Below are 17,309 nucleotides of genomic sequence, written 5' to 3'. Positions count from 1 at the left end.
ATAAGGAAGAGTACTGGATTTACTAAATCTAAATATATAAAGTTTTCATGCGTATACTGAGCACATAATCCTACATTTATTCCTTTTTAAAAAGTATATTTTATAGATGTATTATTATACGTCTCTTCAATCGTATTATAACGTATAAAATTAATAAAATTAAAAGGACATAATTGTAAATAAAACACAAATGAAATAAGCCTATATTCATTTTTATTATTTAAAAAAAAAAGTATTATTAGTATCAAACTATTGGTAATAATAAACATATTTTTGCACATTTGAAAATATATGTAATCATTAATAACACTACTTTTTTCACACTTGTATACAAAACTACATAGTACCATAAACAGAAAAATGATGTTTATTACGAAACAAAATAAGGTATATTTCTAAAGGAAGAGTTAATAAACGTTTAATCGTTTTTCTCTGGTATGCTCATATGTGGCAGTTAGGAAAACATAAAAATGGAAGTGGAATATATATTTATAATTCTTCTTTATAATATATATTTAAGTAATTTTTATACATTGAATTAAAATAACATTTTATGGAATCAAATTATTTAGAATATTAATTTTTTATTTAGTTACGTTTATTAATGCTCCCGCAAATTATTTACCAAAAACAACTAACATATTTGTTGAAAAAATATGATACTGTTACACATTTATAACTAATAATTTAAAACCTTAAAAAATTTAAACAATCCTTAAAAATCATTTTGTTCCAAATACATATATTAATATATTTAACATAATAAACATTATATTACATATAAATTACAATTTTATTACAAAATTAAATAAATACTATTTATTTATTATATATTATTAAGAAAAGACATCTACATTTAATTTATAAAAATATCATAGATTCTTTTTTTAATTGAATGACGAAATAATCCTATTTTACTAAAAAGAATAAAGGAAATGGAAACAAAATAAGTGCACATTCTAATGTAATAACATGAATTTCCTACCAATTTAACACAATTATAATAAAAGCTGATTTTTTATGAATTTTATGAAACATACATATATTTTACAAACAAAAATATAATTAAAATAATATATATTGTATGATCGATGTATTAAATTAAACACAAGGAAAATATTAAAATACAAATTTATAAAATAAATCAATCAAATTCAATAAAGGTTATGAATATATATTATTATATTTTATATAAAAACAAATATGCAAGTTCAGGTGGTATTATAAAAATAATGTAACTTCACGTACTCTTCTTGTGAGCATAATATTCTTAAGAATGCTACATAACTATTTTTTAGAATTTAAAAGTTTTTTTTATAAATGAACCCTACCATTATTACAAATTTGTTACTTTTATTTATTTATAGTTCTATATTTTTTAATTTTTCTATAGCTATAAATAATGCCTAATACAACAGATAAGTACATCGCGAATATAAAACCTAATAAAAGTATAGTCACAAGATAATATGTATTTCCTAAACTAGTTATATTGTCTGAATTAGGCACTAATTTTGAATATACTAATGAAACCAATAATAAAAATAAGGTAGGAATTAATAATATTTTTATCTTCTTTCTATTTATGGCTTTACACTTTTCCCAATCGTTCATTTCTTCGTTATTCTTTATTTTGTCAATGGAATGTAATACGCTGAATATTTTTTTTTCACAAAATACATCTGCTCTACTAGATAACGAAGAATTACTATTTTTATGCATTTTATGCCATTTTTCTCTTTTTAATTCACTTTCTTTTAATTCTTTGTTTTGTAATAATATGTCTTTTCTATTTTTAGATATATGTTCTTCATCTAGCACTTTATTATATCGTCCATTAAAATTTCTATTCATTGAATGATGTGCTAACTGTCGATTAGTTGTTAAGTATAAATCTCTATCTAACTTATACTTCTCATCCAATAACCCATTACAGCTCTTCTAAAGAAAAAAAAAGTAAACATATTATTTATAAGAACATATGTTTCTATGCTAAGAAAATGTTATTTTTAAAGATAAAATATTCAGTAACAAAAAATAAAGTATTATACGAAATATTATTATAATACCAAATCATTGTTATAACGAATTATCCAAAATAAAAGAGTAAAGATAAAGATTTTAATAAAAATGATGGAATTGAAATTTTTTTTCATTGTATGCATCATTAATTTTATTATATATTAATTAATACAAAAAATAACTATAGTTTTATATATTGAAAATGATAAAAGAAGCCATTCATATTTTATTTTTTTTTCATTTATTTAATTTATTTTAAATTTTATAAAATGAATTATTATATATATACTTCATTTATTTTTCACAAACAAATAAGTATTTTAAAATTTAGAACAATTTCAATATAGATTATTATAGAAATAAAATTGAATAAAAATAAATGATAATTGTACATAATATTTAAATTAATTATTTAATAGCAAAGAAATTAAATTTTTTTTTATAAATTAGTTTAAAAAAAAAATATAATACGAAGAAAATTATTAAGATGATATGAAAACAAATATTATTTATTCAGTGATAACATTTTTTCATTCATACAAAAGAATGTACTGTACGTAGAAAATATATACTAATATATGTTCACACAATAATTATGAATTTTTGTGTTCCTTCTAAGAAATAATTCTTATTTTATACATGTTTTTTTGTATTACTTCACCTTCTAGTTAAATAAATTGATTATTATTACCGTAAAAATAATAGAAAAAAAATATGAAGATAGGAAAAATATTTTTATTTTATAGTATATTCATTATTATTTAACTACAATTTTTTCTTATATAAATTTTTATATATTAAGAAAATAAAATTTTTAGTTATTAAAAAGTCTATGAAATTATGTATATATTTTTAAAAGTACCATAATAATGGTTCTATTTTTGTATAATAATTTTTACAATTGTAAAATTTGTATCTAATTCCAAATGAAATTTATTTTTATCTAGTGTAAATTTTAAAAATGTACAAATTAGCTTTTTTTTTTTTTTTTTTTTTTCTTTTTTTTAAAAATGTAAAGAAATATATATTTTGAAAAATATTAATATATCAGAAAAAAAACAAAACGAAGATAAAAAAAAATTAGCATATAAAACAATTTTGTGCAATCCAATAATTTCAGAAATATTTGTAGCATTTTAAGATTACAAATAAAAGCATCATTAACAATATAATTTGGGGATATACAAAAGAATAAATAAAAAAAAAAAGAAAAAATTTGTATATGAAAGATTTAGCAATTTCTTTGATGAAAAAATATAGAAATAACTTATATTGTATTGTTTTTTTATAAATAAACTACAAATATGTTTTTAAACCACATGAATGTTTAAAATTTTTATATAATAAAAATATATCTTAATATAAGAAAGGTATTTTATATTTTATTTTTTTTATTCTTTTTTACATTACAATACAGCTATAATAAAAAAAGAATTATTATAAACAAAATAATATTAAAACCGATTATAAAAAAAAAAAAAATATATACGTTCAATTAAAAATTTCACTGCAACATATTTATTTTGTGAATACAATATTTTTCAAATATGGGGGTCTCATTTTCTTAATTTCTAAGTACTCTTCTACAAGAAAAATATATGTATGTGTTATATAATTGATTAAATAATACTATTTAATATTTATGTAAATATTATTACTAAAACATGTATTAATATTATATTTTCACGCTCATTTGAATCTATAAAGAACCAAATTTAATAATGAAGTTTACTCTTAAGACAGATGCATTTGAACCTTATATATTACGTCTATTTAGTTGAACATTATAAAAAAAATATAGTAACCCTTTTTATATATTTTATTAAAACTTCTCTAAAAAAGACAAATAGTACTACGTACTTATAAATTACCAAAAAATATAGTTCAATTTTTCACTTTCATTTTTTTTTTTAAATTATCTTAATTTATAGAAAAAATTACTAGTTATTTCAAACTATATGTATATATTGATATCCTTAAAATGATGTTAACACTATAGACAATATATTTATAAATAAGATCAAAAAATATAACATAGGTATATATATTTATCTACTTATCGTTCCATTATTTCACAAAAGAACATATTGATTCTCATTACACTTAGTGAAAAATTTCATTTATATAGATATATAATACATTTTTATAAGCGTATAACCGTAAAAAATCAAAGATAAAAAAAGGAATAAATTACGAAACAATATCTATTAATATACAAGTTCATTTTATTAATTAATTTAAAATTTTAATGTTGTAAAAATAAAAAATATATAATGTATATTAATAAATTTTCAATATATATATATTTAATTCATTCTACTAAAATTAAACTAACACTACAATTAAGCATAATAATAGTATAGTAAATGTTTTTAAGTCCTAATTTAATTTTAAAGATTTAGAATTACTAATTCGTTAAACTATTATTTATAATATATATATATAAAGGACATTATTTTATCATATATTTATAACTTCACATTAGATTTTAAAAAAAAAAAAGAGGTATGTTTATATGAGAAATAATTTTACAACAAATATATTTCATGATGCATTTCTCGTAAAATATTATTTACAGAAAAATAATTAAATTTTTTATATTTAAAAAAATAATATACTTATATCTATAAAAATACAGCAAAATACATGACTGTAATTCTATTAAATGCAAAACAAGACACATCTATTTTTAACATAAAACATACAACACATTTTCCTAATTAACTAATAATAATAATAATATATGAAAGGATAATGTTATGAATGTAGTATTTCTTGTAATTTAACTGTATATGAGCACATGACTTCAATAAAATTATATGTACTTTCCTTTTAGATATATTAATTTTAACGCAAATTTATTTTTTATAAATATCTATTTAAATATACAACTACATTTATTAAGAAAAAATAATTAATTATGCTGAAAAAAAATCTTAAATATAAAATGCAAGGTATTAAAACATTTTAATTTACCAAAAAAACTAAGTCATAATTTCTTACTTTGTTTATCAAAAAGATCACGAGAATCTATGTACAAAAATAAAAAAATAATAAAGTGTAGGAACCTTTAATAAGTATATAACTAAATATGGTACTCTTATTATTCCACACTAGAAATGATTTTATAAAAGGAGACATATTATTTACTACATATTTTACTTTTTCTGAACTTAATTTTTTCATATTTCTTAGCGTTTTTATGATAATGAAAAACTCACGATATAATTGTGATACCTAATATAACGAACGGTACCATATATATTAAAATACGGAACACTTGACCTAATATGCACGCATCAGTAACTGTTGTATCACTGTACAACGTACATGTTGGCCAAGAATCCAAAATTTCCGAGTACTTCCAAAAATCAGTTATCTTTTTCAACACACTTACAAGTGTATATAATGCTCTCTCACGCTCATTCACTAATTTTTCTAAATGAGTTTTTTTCAAACCGAAGTAAGACAATAAACAATCTTTACCTGACTATACTAATGCTAATTCTACTATGAATACTATCAAGAAATACAAAAACAGCAAGAAAGGTAAAAGAACCTGTAGTCCGCACTTTTTAAATATTATTTTTTCATAAATCCTATCACTCACTGCTTTGTTATTTTTAAGAAAATTCATATAGTCTAGTTCTTTAAATATTTTTTTCTTTAAATGAGTATATTATTTTGTTTCAAATAAACAAAATTTATTTTTTGTATCCTTTTTGTTCTCACTAGCATAATTTAATGTATTTCTGTACGTTTGTTTTTTCTTTTTCATAATGCCTTTTTTATTATAATATATATCTTTTTTTTCTCACGCTTCTTTATGTGGTATATCTTCTATAAAATCTCTAATAAAAGGATCATTATATCTCTTGCATTCTGCTAATAATCTGCAAGTTCTTATACCTAATTTTCTAATAAGGATGCATTTCTTCCCCCAATATATATTATAAGTACACTGAAAAAATGAAGATAACATGTGTAATTTAAAGATAAATGATATCATCATAAAAAAATATTATTAACAAACATAAAAAATCAAATATAGAAATATGTAAAATATGGTTAAATAATATTATTATACCAAATCTTTGTTAAAATGATATATCTAAGTTGAAAGGATAAACACGAAAATTTTAATAAATAAAAGTATCGTAATATTTTGTTTCTTGTTGTATAATCTTAATAATGTAATATATTAATTATATAATCAGTTAGAAATAATAAAATACACTACTAATGACGAAAAACAATATAATTATTTATTTAACTTTTTTCTATTTTCATAAAAATGAAATAAAATATATATAACTCTAGTTTTTTTACAACGAATTGACTGAAAATTAACTTTGGAAAGATAATGTAAAATTTTTTATCTTAATGTTATATACGAAAAATTAAAATTTACTAAAATAATATAAATTAAAATATTGAAAAATATTCAAAATACATTATTTATTTATTTAATATAACAAATTAATTAAATAACTTGTTTTTTGATTACTTTTAGAATAAAATATGTATATATATATATCATTTTTTAATTTTTTGATGTATTTCCTTGTTATAGTGTAGAGAATTGAAATAATACACTGCTATGCATATTTATAACATAATTTCTAATATTTAAAATGTTTTCTTATTAATACTTATTATATACATTATACTTGGAAAAAAATTTTATAGCTAATATAATATTGATTATTATAACAAAATTATAATATTAATAATAAATGTAGAAAATAATACTACTTGTAATTATAGGTATTATATTATTTATAGCATTTACATTAGTTATTACATAGGCATTTTCATTCCTATATTATCTTTTATATATTTCAAAAAACTTTTTACTAATATACTACATATCATAAGTAAAAATAAATGTTTTAAGTGTATAGAAAGAGTGATTTTTTACTTTTCTATAATTATTCTTGAAAATTATAGTTTTTATTAAGGTTTAAATTATATCATTATTTCTAAAAAGAATGCTTGTAAGTGAATGTATCTAATTACTACTACTTTTAATTAAATGTATATATATATATATATATATATATATATATATATAAGCATTAAAAAATAAAAAAATTAAAACTTGTATAATATGTGCAAATATCAGAATAATTTAAATTAGAAAATATGTTTATATAATTTTATGAACAATAAAAATAAAAAAAATTATTATTTCATTCATTTACTTCAGTATATATATTATAGCAATATTTATAAAGTATAATTAAATCAAAATTACTTATATAAAAAAATAAATTAATAAATATTGGTATCCTAATACTTATTGGAAAAGAAGAGTACCACACAAAATTAATAATTCCATACTTTTAGTTACTACTAAAATTAAATTAACATGTATATATATTGACTTTTTCTTAGAAATAGTCCGACAACTGACCTTTGAAAAATAAATTAAAAATTAATATTATACTTATTCATTGCATATGAAAAAAATTCTTATATTTTTACTTTTATTTTATTAAAAAAAATATAAATTATATATACGAAAAATTTACTAACAGTTAATATAAATTCTATGTATATTTATATATTCCTAAAAATAAAATGAAAACTTAAAACATTTATAGACAACATTAAGATATATCTCCATTGCATAAATATATACATATACATGATGAAACCGTTGTATAATATATAGATTTGTTTTAATTTTTTTTAATGTCGATTTAAATTTTTGTAGATATATGTCACATTTTTTGAAATTCACTTCTATACGTATGTAAAAAAAAGGACTTTTGCATATTATCTTTTAATATGTGATTAAATTTGATTCATTTATTTAGTATTTTAATGACATAATAATTAAAAAACATTATACTATATTTACATATTAATTTTCAGTTTAATATAAATTTAATTAAATATTTTAATTATTAATTAACACAATAATAAAGAACAATAATAAATTGATAAATATTTTTAATTTTTCACTTAATTGTAATGATATATAATCCCAATTTAGAAAATAATTATAGATGATATATATTTAACATACCTATTCTTTCAATATTTATAAATTCATTCTTTTATGATGCAAAAAAAACAAAATTTATGATAGATATATTTAATGGGTAAATCCAAATTAGTGGTTTTATAATTTTATACTTAATAATTATAAATAGAACCTAATAATTACTATATAATTTATATAAATATATTTTATTTATTATTACTAAAAGTAAATTTTCTAAAAATAAGAGTTCATTTATTTTCGTTATTTTCTATTTTTTTTTTCCAAAAATAAAAAAATTTATATCATCGACTAAAATATGCATATTTAAAAAAAAAAAAATATATAAAAGTAAACATTGTATACAAATACCTCTAATAATTATGATAATATAAAAGAATTTTAAATAAAATTACCCACGATATAAGATATTATCGTTACGAAATGTTAAGGATAATATATTATAATTTAGAAGAATATTCGATATATAGTTTTTTTTCTTGAATATTCTATAAATGAAAGAAATATTGGTTTATATTTTATTTATATATAAATTATTACTACGCAAAATAATATATTGTATTAAAAAAATGATACAAATCTAAATGAAATAAATTAGATTTTTATGAAATAAACATAAAAAAACCAAAAATATTATATATTAAATATATTTTTTTATTATGCAATAGTAAATTCTTATTAATATGACAAATTATATTACTGTTCTAAAAAATAAATTATAAATTAAAATAAAAATCATATTATATTTTTAATTATGCCATGTTATTCATGCTATCCTGTGGCACTGAACATAATAAAATAAGATAATTATTCTTTTATTTTATGCTTTTATATACATGTTGGATATATATTTATATATATTATAAATATAATGTATTTGGAAGCATAATTGGTTCATAGCCATAACATATTCCATTATTTCACTTACTCTTAATTTTCGAATATTACATATTTCCATTTCTACAAAAAAATATAAAAGCGTATTTTAATTAATAGTGCTGTATATTATGAGAAATACATAATGATACGAATTATTCATAAATATAACTTTTTATTTAATAAAAGATTTCCGTATACTCATGTAACTAATTGAGATGTTTATTTTTAGCAAAACTAATTTTTTCCTATATATTTTTTTTTAATTTTTATATCCAGTAAAAATATTAGCGCCATTTTAAATTAATTACTCATATTTATCCAAATATACGTATCATATATAAATAATTTAATCTTATTCTCGATATATTCATGTTGTTACTAAATAAATATATATATCATAAATGATTATTATTATTAAATGCATACATATATATATAAAACATCATTAACGCATTTTAAAAAAATACTATATAAAACAAATAGGAAGATAATATATCAGAATATATTAAAATTTTATAATTCACATTAATCATCTTACTGTACATCAAAACATTTAAGTATATCTTGGTGATTTTATAATGGTTACATATTTTCTGAATATACATTCACGATGTATTATTAGTAAGAGTACTATATGTTGTTTTAAACTATGTAATAAATAACTTTTTTCTGAAATATATTATGCTTAAAAATAAAGCTAACTCTTCTTTTTGATGACATCCTATTTTAATGTTCTAGTAAAGTTATGTAAATGTTACATGACATATACTAGCAAAAATGATAACTTTATAAAGTGTCTTTTTGAAACAAAGAAACAAGATTAATAATATCAAAAGTGTTTCAGCAAGTAATATTTGTAAATCGCATAAATGTATTTTATTATAAACATTTTAATTAAATTTTGGTCTTTTTTATTTTTATCTTTATAGCACGGTACATCCAATGCACAATATTAAAAATATATTTTCTATATTTTCTGAAGGATTTTAAAGTATAACTTATTTTTTCAGTAATAAATCTATTCCGATTTACAGCCCTTAATTTGTGTTTTAATTTTTTATATTTTTATTTAAGTTTTTCCTTATATGTTTTAATTTAATTAGTCCTTCTATATTCTTTAAATTATCGTTTAATATAATCTTTTCTAATGTAGGTTTATTTTTCCTATTTATTTTTTTTTTTTTTCCTTTTCTTCGTTTTCTTTATTTCCATATTAATCATATTCAGATGTCTGTCTTTTCAAAATTTCATTTTTTGCTTCATTTTCCCTCATGTATTTTTCTATTAATATAATATTTTTGTAATCTATTGAATAGTTCCTATTGTTCCCCTGGTTTATCGTTTTTCTAATCTGGAAATAAAAATAAGACTTAAAAATATATTTTATAAATTCATAATGTATTTTACCTCATAATAAGAAAATTCTGCTTACAAAAATTAAGCAAACAAGAGCAAAAATAAAAAAACAAAAAATAATAAACAAAAAGAATAAAACAAAGCATTAATATTTCAATTATACTATATCATATTATTATTACAATCACAACTTCATATACAATGGACAAATTAATAAATTTTTATGTTAAGAAGGAACTTGATTTTTTTTTTCGTGAGATTTTTCCATATTACACATAAATTTAGTATAAAAGAAACTGTTCATTATAATGATCATAATTCTATTTAATTAAAAGTTTTTATTTAAACTCTTCTAACATTTTAATCATATATTTTAGTTTATAGATATTAATTATTTAACTATACATATATATATATGTACACATTTCGTTTTAAATGATAAGGTAAAGAAGAAAAATACAATAATTATATAGTAATATTTCTTTATATTTTTACTTAATATCCGCTTCATATATTTTTAATATAATCTATACAAATTAGTGCAGGAACTAATCCAAAATTTATTAGAAAGTTTATTTTTCTAAAATACATAATTTCTGGAATAAAAAAATTACCTTTATACATGAAAAATGAAAAACATAAATAAAAAATAACTTCAGCTAAAATTAAAAAATATATATTTTAAAAATTTCATTTTCATGTCTATTTTGTTTTGTTTTATTTTTTTTCAGAAATAAACCATGATTTTTGAAATACAAGAATATCACTATTTCTACTGATATTTGATGTAACTATAGTATAATGTTATAATTCCTCTACAAACAAAATAATTTATCCATCGAAATAATACAACTAAGCAACATTTTCTACTTATTTCTGGTGTAAATATTGCATGGAATACTCATATTTTTAAAGAATATTTAAATGATAAATAAAATTATATTATTTAATACACATATTAATTATTTCTATTTTATATATTTTAAATATCACATGATCATAATTAAAGTTTTCTTTTTAGGTTCTATTTTAGAAATAAAGTATAATTGTATCCATTTTATTATTTGCTTCTTTGTTTTATTTTATTTTATTTTATTTTTCTTCTTTATAAATAAAGAAATACATGCACATACATAAAACTGTGAATTTAAGTTTTTTTTAATATTAAACTAATTATTCTATAATTAACAAATACATAAACTTAATAAAATAATATAAAATGGTAAGCGTAGAATAATTAAAAAATTAACAATGACACTTATTCTTTTTTTTCTTTTTACTTACCTTTATACAAAGATAAGTACTTTCACTATAAATTTCTTTAATAAAAAAGAATTGATATTAATTTGTTATATATAATATCAAATATTTTATTTACATTTTTTTTATTAATTATATATATATATATAATATAAATATAAAGTAAAATGGGAAAGATTCTTTTAGTTTTTTTTTTTTTATCGTGAACATGTCCATCAGCATCACATTACATATAATAGCACAATTCGAAATTTTATTTGCTCTTTTATTTTGAAGCCTTCTTAATTTTAACTTTATGAAATTTCATTTAAAAATTTTTTTTATATGTTATAAATATTATTTTATATACGTTATAGTAAACATATATCAAAAGCTAAAAACAAATAATAATAAATAAATAAAATATTTCATATAAATCCAAAATAAAACTCTTTCATTATACTCTTTTTTTTTTTCTGATAATTTTCATCTTATCTAATAAAAAATCCTTATTCAAAGATTTTGTTGTAATATAGTTAAACAATATTCCACTTTACCAATATTTTTGAATGAAGTCTTCGAAATGAAATAATAAATATAATATTAAATGAAAACAAATACCCTTAGTGCATAAAAAAAAAAAGCTTGAAATAAAAAAAAATAATGTACGCAAATAATACTAGTAAAATGTTAAAAATTAAAATGTATACTTTTAATAATAAAATTTTAATTTAATTATTATTGTTTTTAATTTATCATATATTATTTATTATTGAAAATTTTATAAAATAAGGTATAATAACCCCTCAAATATTATTGTTTTAATATACATTTTTATAACTATATTATTGGAATTATTGATTTAAAATATAAATATACATTATCCGCACAGATTACAGCAAGATTGAAGATATTATAATAAATAAAATTTTCATATATCTTATATAATATAAAAATATAACTATGTATATGTAAAGCAATAATATTTTTTATCAAATAAGCATTTAATAATTATGATATATCAAATTATATCCAAATATAATGCTATATATAATATAAATGTAAGTATAATATATTATAATTTTGTTACTGCTATATATATTCCTTCTGTTTTTTAATTAATAATTTTTATAAAAAATATTTTCAAAAATAATTACAAGATAGTAGATATTTTTTAATAAAATTTTACAATATATTTTTTAACAATAGATCTAAATATAACTGTTCTAAGAATATTTTCTGAATATATTCTAATACAAATTTTATTTCTAGAATTTTTTTAATGTATTATATCCTCATTAAAGCAATATTTTATCAATATATATTATGTATATAAATATGTAGTTGTTTTTCGAAATAAAATTTTGTATAGTGAATTATAATATTAACACAATTATTTCCGTAACGTACTCATTAAATACTTTTTTATTTGTTTTATTTGAATAATATTATTTAATAGTATTTTAATTATAGCTTTTACGAAAATATTTTTTTTAATTATAACTTTTTTATTGTACTTCATTAAGTACTACATTTATATTTATTTTAAAAACAAATCTAAAGAATTGTTATATCGACAAAATATAAAATAATTGAGTCAAGTTCTAAGTTATTCGTGTACTTATTTTTTTTGAAAAATATTAAATATATCTAGTAAAATAATATATACGCTTTTACAACTTTAAATATATCCATTATAAAACAAAATACACAAATGATCATTTTTTTTATTAGAGCCTTTATTTTTTTCTGTCTAATATGGATATTCAAATATTCTGACGAGGTATCGTAGTTATTACACTTAATTTTTTTCCTTTTTCTTTTTTATTTTATGTTTTTATATGAGAGGAATATTTTATTCATATAATATATAAATATACATTTTTTAAATATTTAATATGAACTTATATTTTTATTCAAATATCTGCGATAAAACTCGGAACAAGGAACTGAACAGAAATAACATATTAAATATTAAATATAGCAGAATGTTAAGCAGTGAAATAAGAGCTCCGCTGGAAGATAAACATAAATGTTTAAAAGAAAAAATATATGATTTAAAAGGAAAAAGTACTGCATCATTTGAAAAAAAACCATATGCATTAAAGCAAAATAACTTTTCTCATAAAGAAGATAATGAATCAATATGTAGTGATTCGTATCAAGAAGAATTGAATTATTTTATGCCACGTAAAAAACCTCAAAATATTGGAGCTTTTAACGTTAAGCATAATTTAAAAGACAACTCTCCTCTATTAAGACATTATAATAATATTCAGAGCAATAAAAACCTACACAAATCTTTAAAAAAGTTATACTCAGAGAATGATTCATACATAAATAACATCAGCTCAAGTAATAAACGTAATTGTATTATTAATGAAGATAAAATTAATGCTATTATAAGCTATCAGAATAAACATCCAGTAAATTCTGCAATTTTGTTTTTCCTTACTATAATTATAGCACTGATGTTTTTTCCGTTAACTACGATTTTTATTTTGTATTTTAAATTCCGAAAAAGCCAAAAATAATTATGTCTCTTACTATTTCATATTATAATCCATTATATATTTGTATTACTAGTAAAATTGTTTTCATATTTCATTCTGCTTCGTTGGAGAATACAACTGTTTTAAATTAATATACATAAAACTATCTCATAAATTAATCTAAGTCTAGTAAAAAGTGAGAAACATTTATTTATTGCAAAAATTTAATTCTATAAATTTATTTTAGTAATCTGAAAGAAAATATAATTTTATATATTCAATTGTAAAAAAATGTATGCCACCAATACAATTATCTAATATATATGAATTTTTTATATTTTTTTGCATTTATTATTAAAAAATTGTCTTTATATAATTTTATATTTCTTGTAATATAAGTATATATTCTGTACTTTAATTCTTAGTTTAAATTATTAAAGATTTAAAATATAATTAAAAATTTACTTTCCAGCGATATATATATATATATATACTTTAATGAATTTTGCTCATTATTCGTATTATGACGTTTACATATTTAATATATACAATTAAAAATATTTATATAAAGAATAATATTACATTTCAGAATATTATAATCATATTTACACAAGTTAAATAGTAAAATATTTACAAATTATGTAATATTCACTTTAATAATCAGTTTTTATATAATTCAGTATATCCTTTATATGGAGATAGCTATAATTTTTCTATGTATAGATTCATGTTTTGCTTTAAAATAAAAAAAACTTAAAAAATTTCCCTTTCTTATTTCTAATATTAATTAGATAAGGCGTAAGTAGAACATATATTTATAGGAATTCGCATCATTAGTGAAATTCGAATAATTTATAAAGAATTGTTTTATTATTATCAACTAGTCTAAAATGTTCTGTTAAATATGTATAAGAAATACATTAGGTGATAATGTTCATATAGTGTTATATAAAATGTATATCTGTTCTTCATTTACTTAAGTTATTCACTGCTTAGGTGATAAAATAATTAAGGAAAGACATATATATATATATATATGTATATGTATATGTATATTAAAGCATTTAAAACGAAAGCTATATAAAAGCTATATACAAACTGAATAATATAAATATATTTTCTATTTATTTAAATATTATTAATTAATTTTTTCTTAAATGCTGGAAAGCATATTTTTTATATACTCCTAAGAACTCTGCTATTCTTTTGATATTTCACTAATAGTAGCATTAAATATGTTGAATATTTCATGAAATTTGCCATGATTATTGAATTAGCAACAATAAAAGCCTTATTTTGTTAATAATATGTGTTAGGTTTTTTATTGTATAAGGAATTTCCTTATTTTTTTTTAAATTAATTTTTGGATTGAGTTATTTTTTTACCTATTTCTAGTGAGCGTAATGTATATATATTAGCATCGTTTAAATAAACATATTAGAGAATTCTAATTATGGGAATGTTTAAAGTACTATTAGTTAATTATTCTTCAAGTGTTTTAATTTTTGTATTTATCCTTATATACAGAATTTTTCATTTTATCTCTCCATACACAAAAAATTAGTTAATTAATAAGCATAATGTAATATATCCCCTGGACTGCTTATCAATTTGATTGTCCAATATTCTATAGAATTTTAAATTTAGAATAATAGCATATATATATATATATGCATTTTAAATTAATACTTTTTTGTGGGTAAATATTTTACAAGAAATGTATGAATGCCTATTATGCGCTTTATATTCCCTCTATGCTATTAATAAGTAAAATACATTATATATATTATTAGTGATATTCTAAAATTTAAAAAGTTAATAAATTAATTAATTTAACACTTTTGCAATAATTTATATGTTTTATGATTATATAAAATGTAATAGTACGAGTCTTTTTATCATCATATCTATTACGTATTTACAAAAGGTTATTACTCCGATTAAACTTTAAAAAAATATTTCTTAAACCTCTAAGGAATTACTAAAAATTTCGCAATAGGTGAAAAGGTGAAGTAAAATAATATATTTTATTAATATATCTTTAGTAGAAGATATATAGGAATATAAAATATTTATTAATAGATGTTATTTAATTGAGGTATATTTGTGTTTTATTCGTTTATGCATTCATTTGACCAAATGTATATGCATATAATTTTATATATCTATTTGTTGACTTAGTAAATATTTAACAAATAAATGAAATATTTATGAATTCTTTACGCTTAATTGTATACACTAAAGTAGTTTATAATACCACATAATATAATTTGAAACAGAAAATTTAAATGAATGAATTATATGGAAAATATACCCCTTTAACACAATCGTTCAATTAAAGAAAATGTTACATGAAACATATTTTCTAATTTAAAAAATTCATAAATTACTTTTTTTTTTTTTATATTTTTTCAAATTAATGTTCGACAAAAATGTATATAAAACAATATTAATAATGGTATATCTAATATTTCACTAAATATATCTGTTATTTTAACTTCTGAGTAATATTATAATGTGGTCATCCCAAAAGTATATCAATATTTACATTTAAACTGAATTTACAAAATAGCTAACAAAAATGGATACTTTTTTTTTTTAAATATTTTAATTTTAAACAAATAGATAATAAATAATACTATATTATATATGATCAGCAGATAAGGATATTTTGGAAAAAATATTAAATTTGGATATTTTTCGAATGTATTATTTTTTCATATAATATTATATTCTTTAGAGCACAAAAAATGTGAAGTACATAATAATTATGTGCACATTTTTCTAAAAATAAATTTTGTATATCACTACATACTTTCAAAAATAAAGAAAACTTTTTTAGCATCGTCATTTCAAGTTAACTTCAAACTAAAAAATAGAGCAATAACAGGGGTAAGACTGAGAAGAACTTTTAACTTAAACATTAATAACTTAATGGATTAATGGGTTCACTTGGTATACCTAATATATTGATGTATATCATATTTAAAGTAATAAATAAAAATAAGCGAGGATTATAAAAATAATTTATTTATCTAATGGTAATTGTATGATGACTGTGATTAGAAATTATGAAGCATATAATTTATGGAATTTAACATATGGAGATTACCGAAATCTAAAATAAATAATCTAACATAATAAGAAAAAATTTTTAAAAAAGTATTTAAGGAAGATATATTTAAACAAAAATAATTAAAGCATTTTATTTACATTATGCAATGTCCATTATTGTATTATTAGGTAATTCTGTGTAAACTCATGAGTGACCATAAGGTAATCTTACAAATGTTAATACCTCTAACCAAAGA

At 18.2% G+C, this 17,309-nt stretch overlaps 2 protein-coding genes and 1 pseudogene across 2 annotated transcripts, besides 1 other annotated feature; 1 reads left to right on the top strand and 2 right to left on the bottom strand.

The window, feature by feature from the left end:
* Positions 1-1,353: 1,353 nt before the first annotated feature.
* PmUG01_08056400 (Plasmodium exported protein, unknown function) lies at positions 1,354-2,156 on the bottom strand (the record flags this gene model as incomplete). Its single annotated transcript, XM_029004734.1, has 2 exons — positions 1,354-1,941; positions 2,070-2,156. 2 exons carry the CDS (start codon positions 2,154-2,156, stop codon positions 1,354-1,356), a joined length of 675 nt encoding a protein of 224 aa, XP_028861393.1.
* Positions 2,157-5,239: 3,083 nt separating this feature from the next.
* PmUG01_08056300 lies at positions 5,240-5,983 on the bottom strand (annotated as a pseudogene).
* Positions 5,240-5,983: a sequence feature (fam-l protein, pseudogene).
* A 7,237-nt stretch (positions 5,984-13,220) lies between these two features.
* Positions 13,221-14,040, top strand: PmUG01_08056200 (Plasmodium exported protein, unknown function; the record flags this gene model as incomplete). Its single annotated transcript, XM_029004732.1, has 2 exons — positions 13,221-13,289; positions 13,453-14,040. The coding sequence occupies 2 exons, from the start codon at positions 13,221-13,223 to the stop codon at positions 14,038-14,040; spliced, it is 657 nt and encodes a 218-aa protein (XP_028861392.1).
* Positions 14,041-17,309: the final 3,269 nt, after the last annotated feature.

Source organism: Plasmodium malariae, assembly GCF_900090045.1.
Source record: "Plasmodium malariae genome assembly, chromosome: 8".
In the NCBI taxonomy this organism is placed as follows: domain Eukaryota; phylum Apicomplexa; class Aconoidasida; order Haemosporida; family Plasmodiidae; genus Plasmodium; species Plasmodium malariae.
This window is presented reverse-complemented; position numbering and strand designations above follow the sequence as displayed.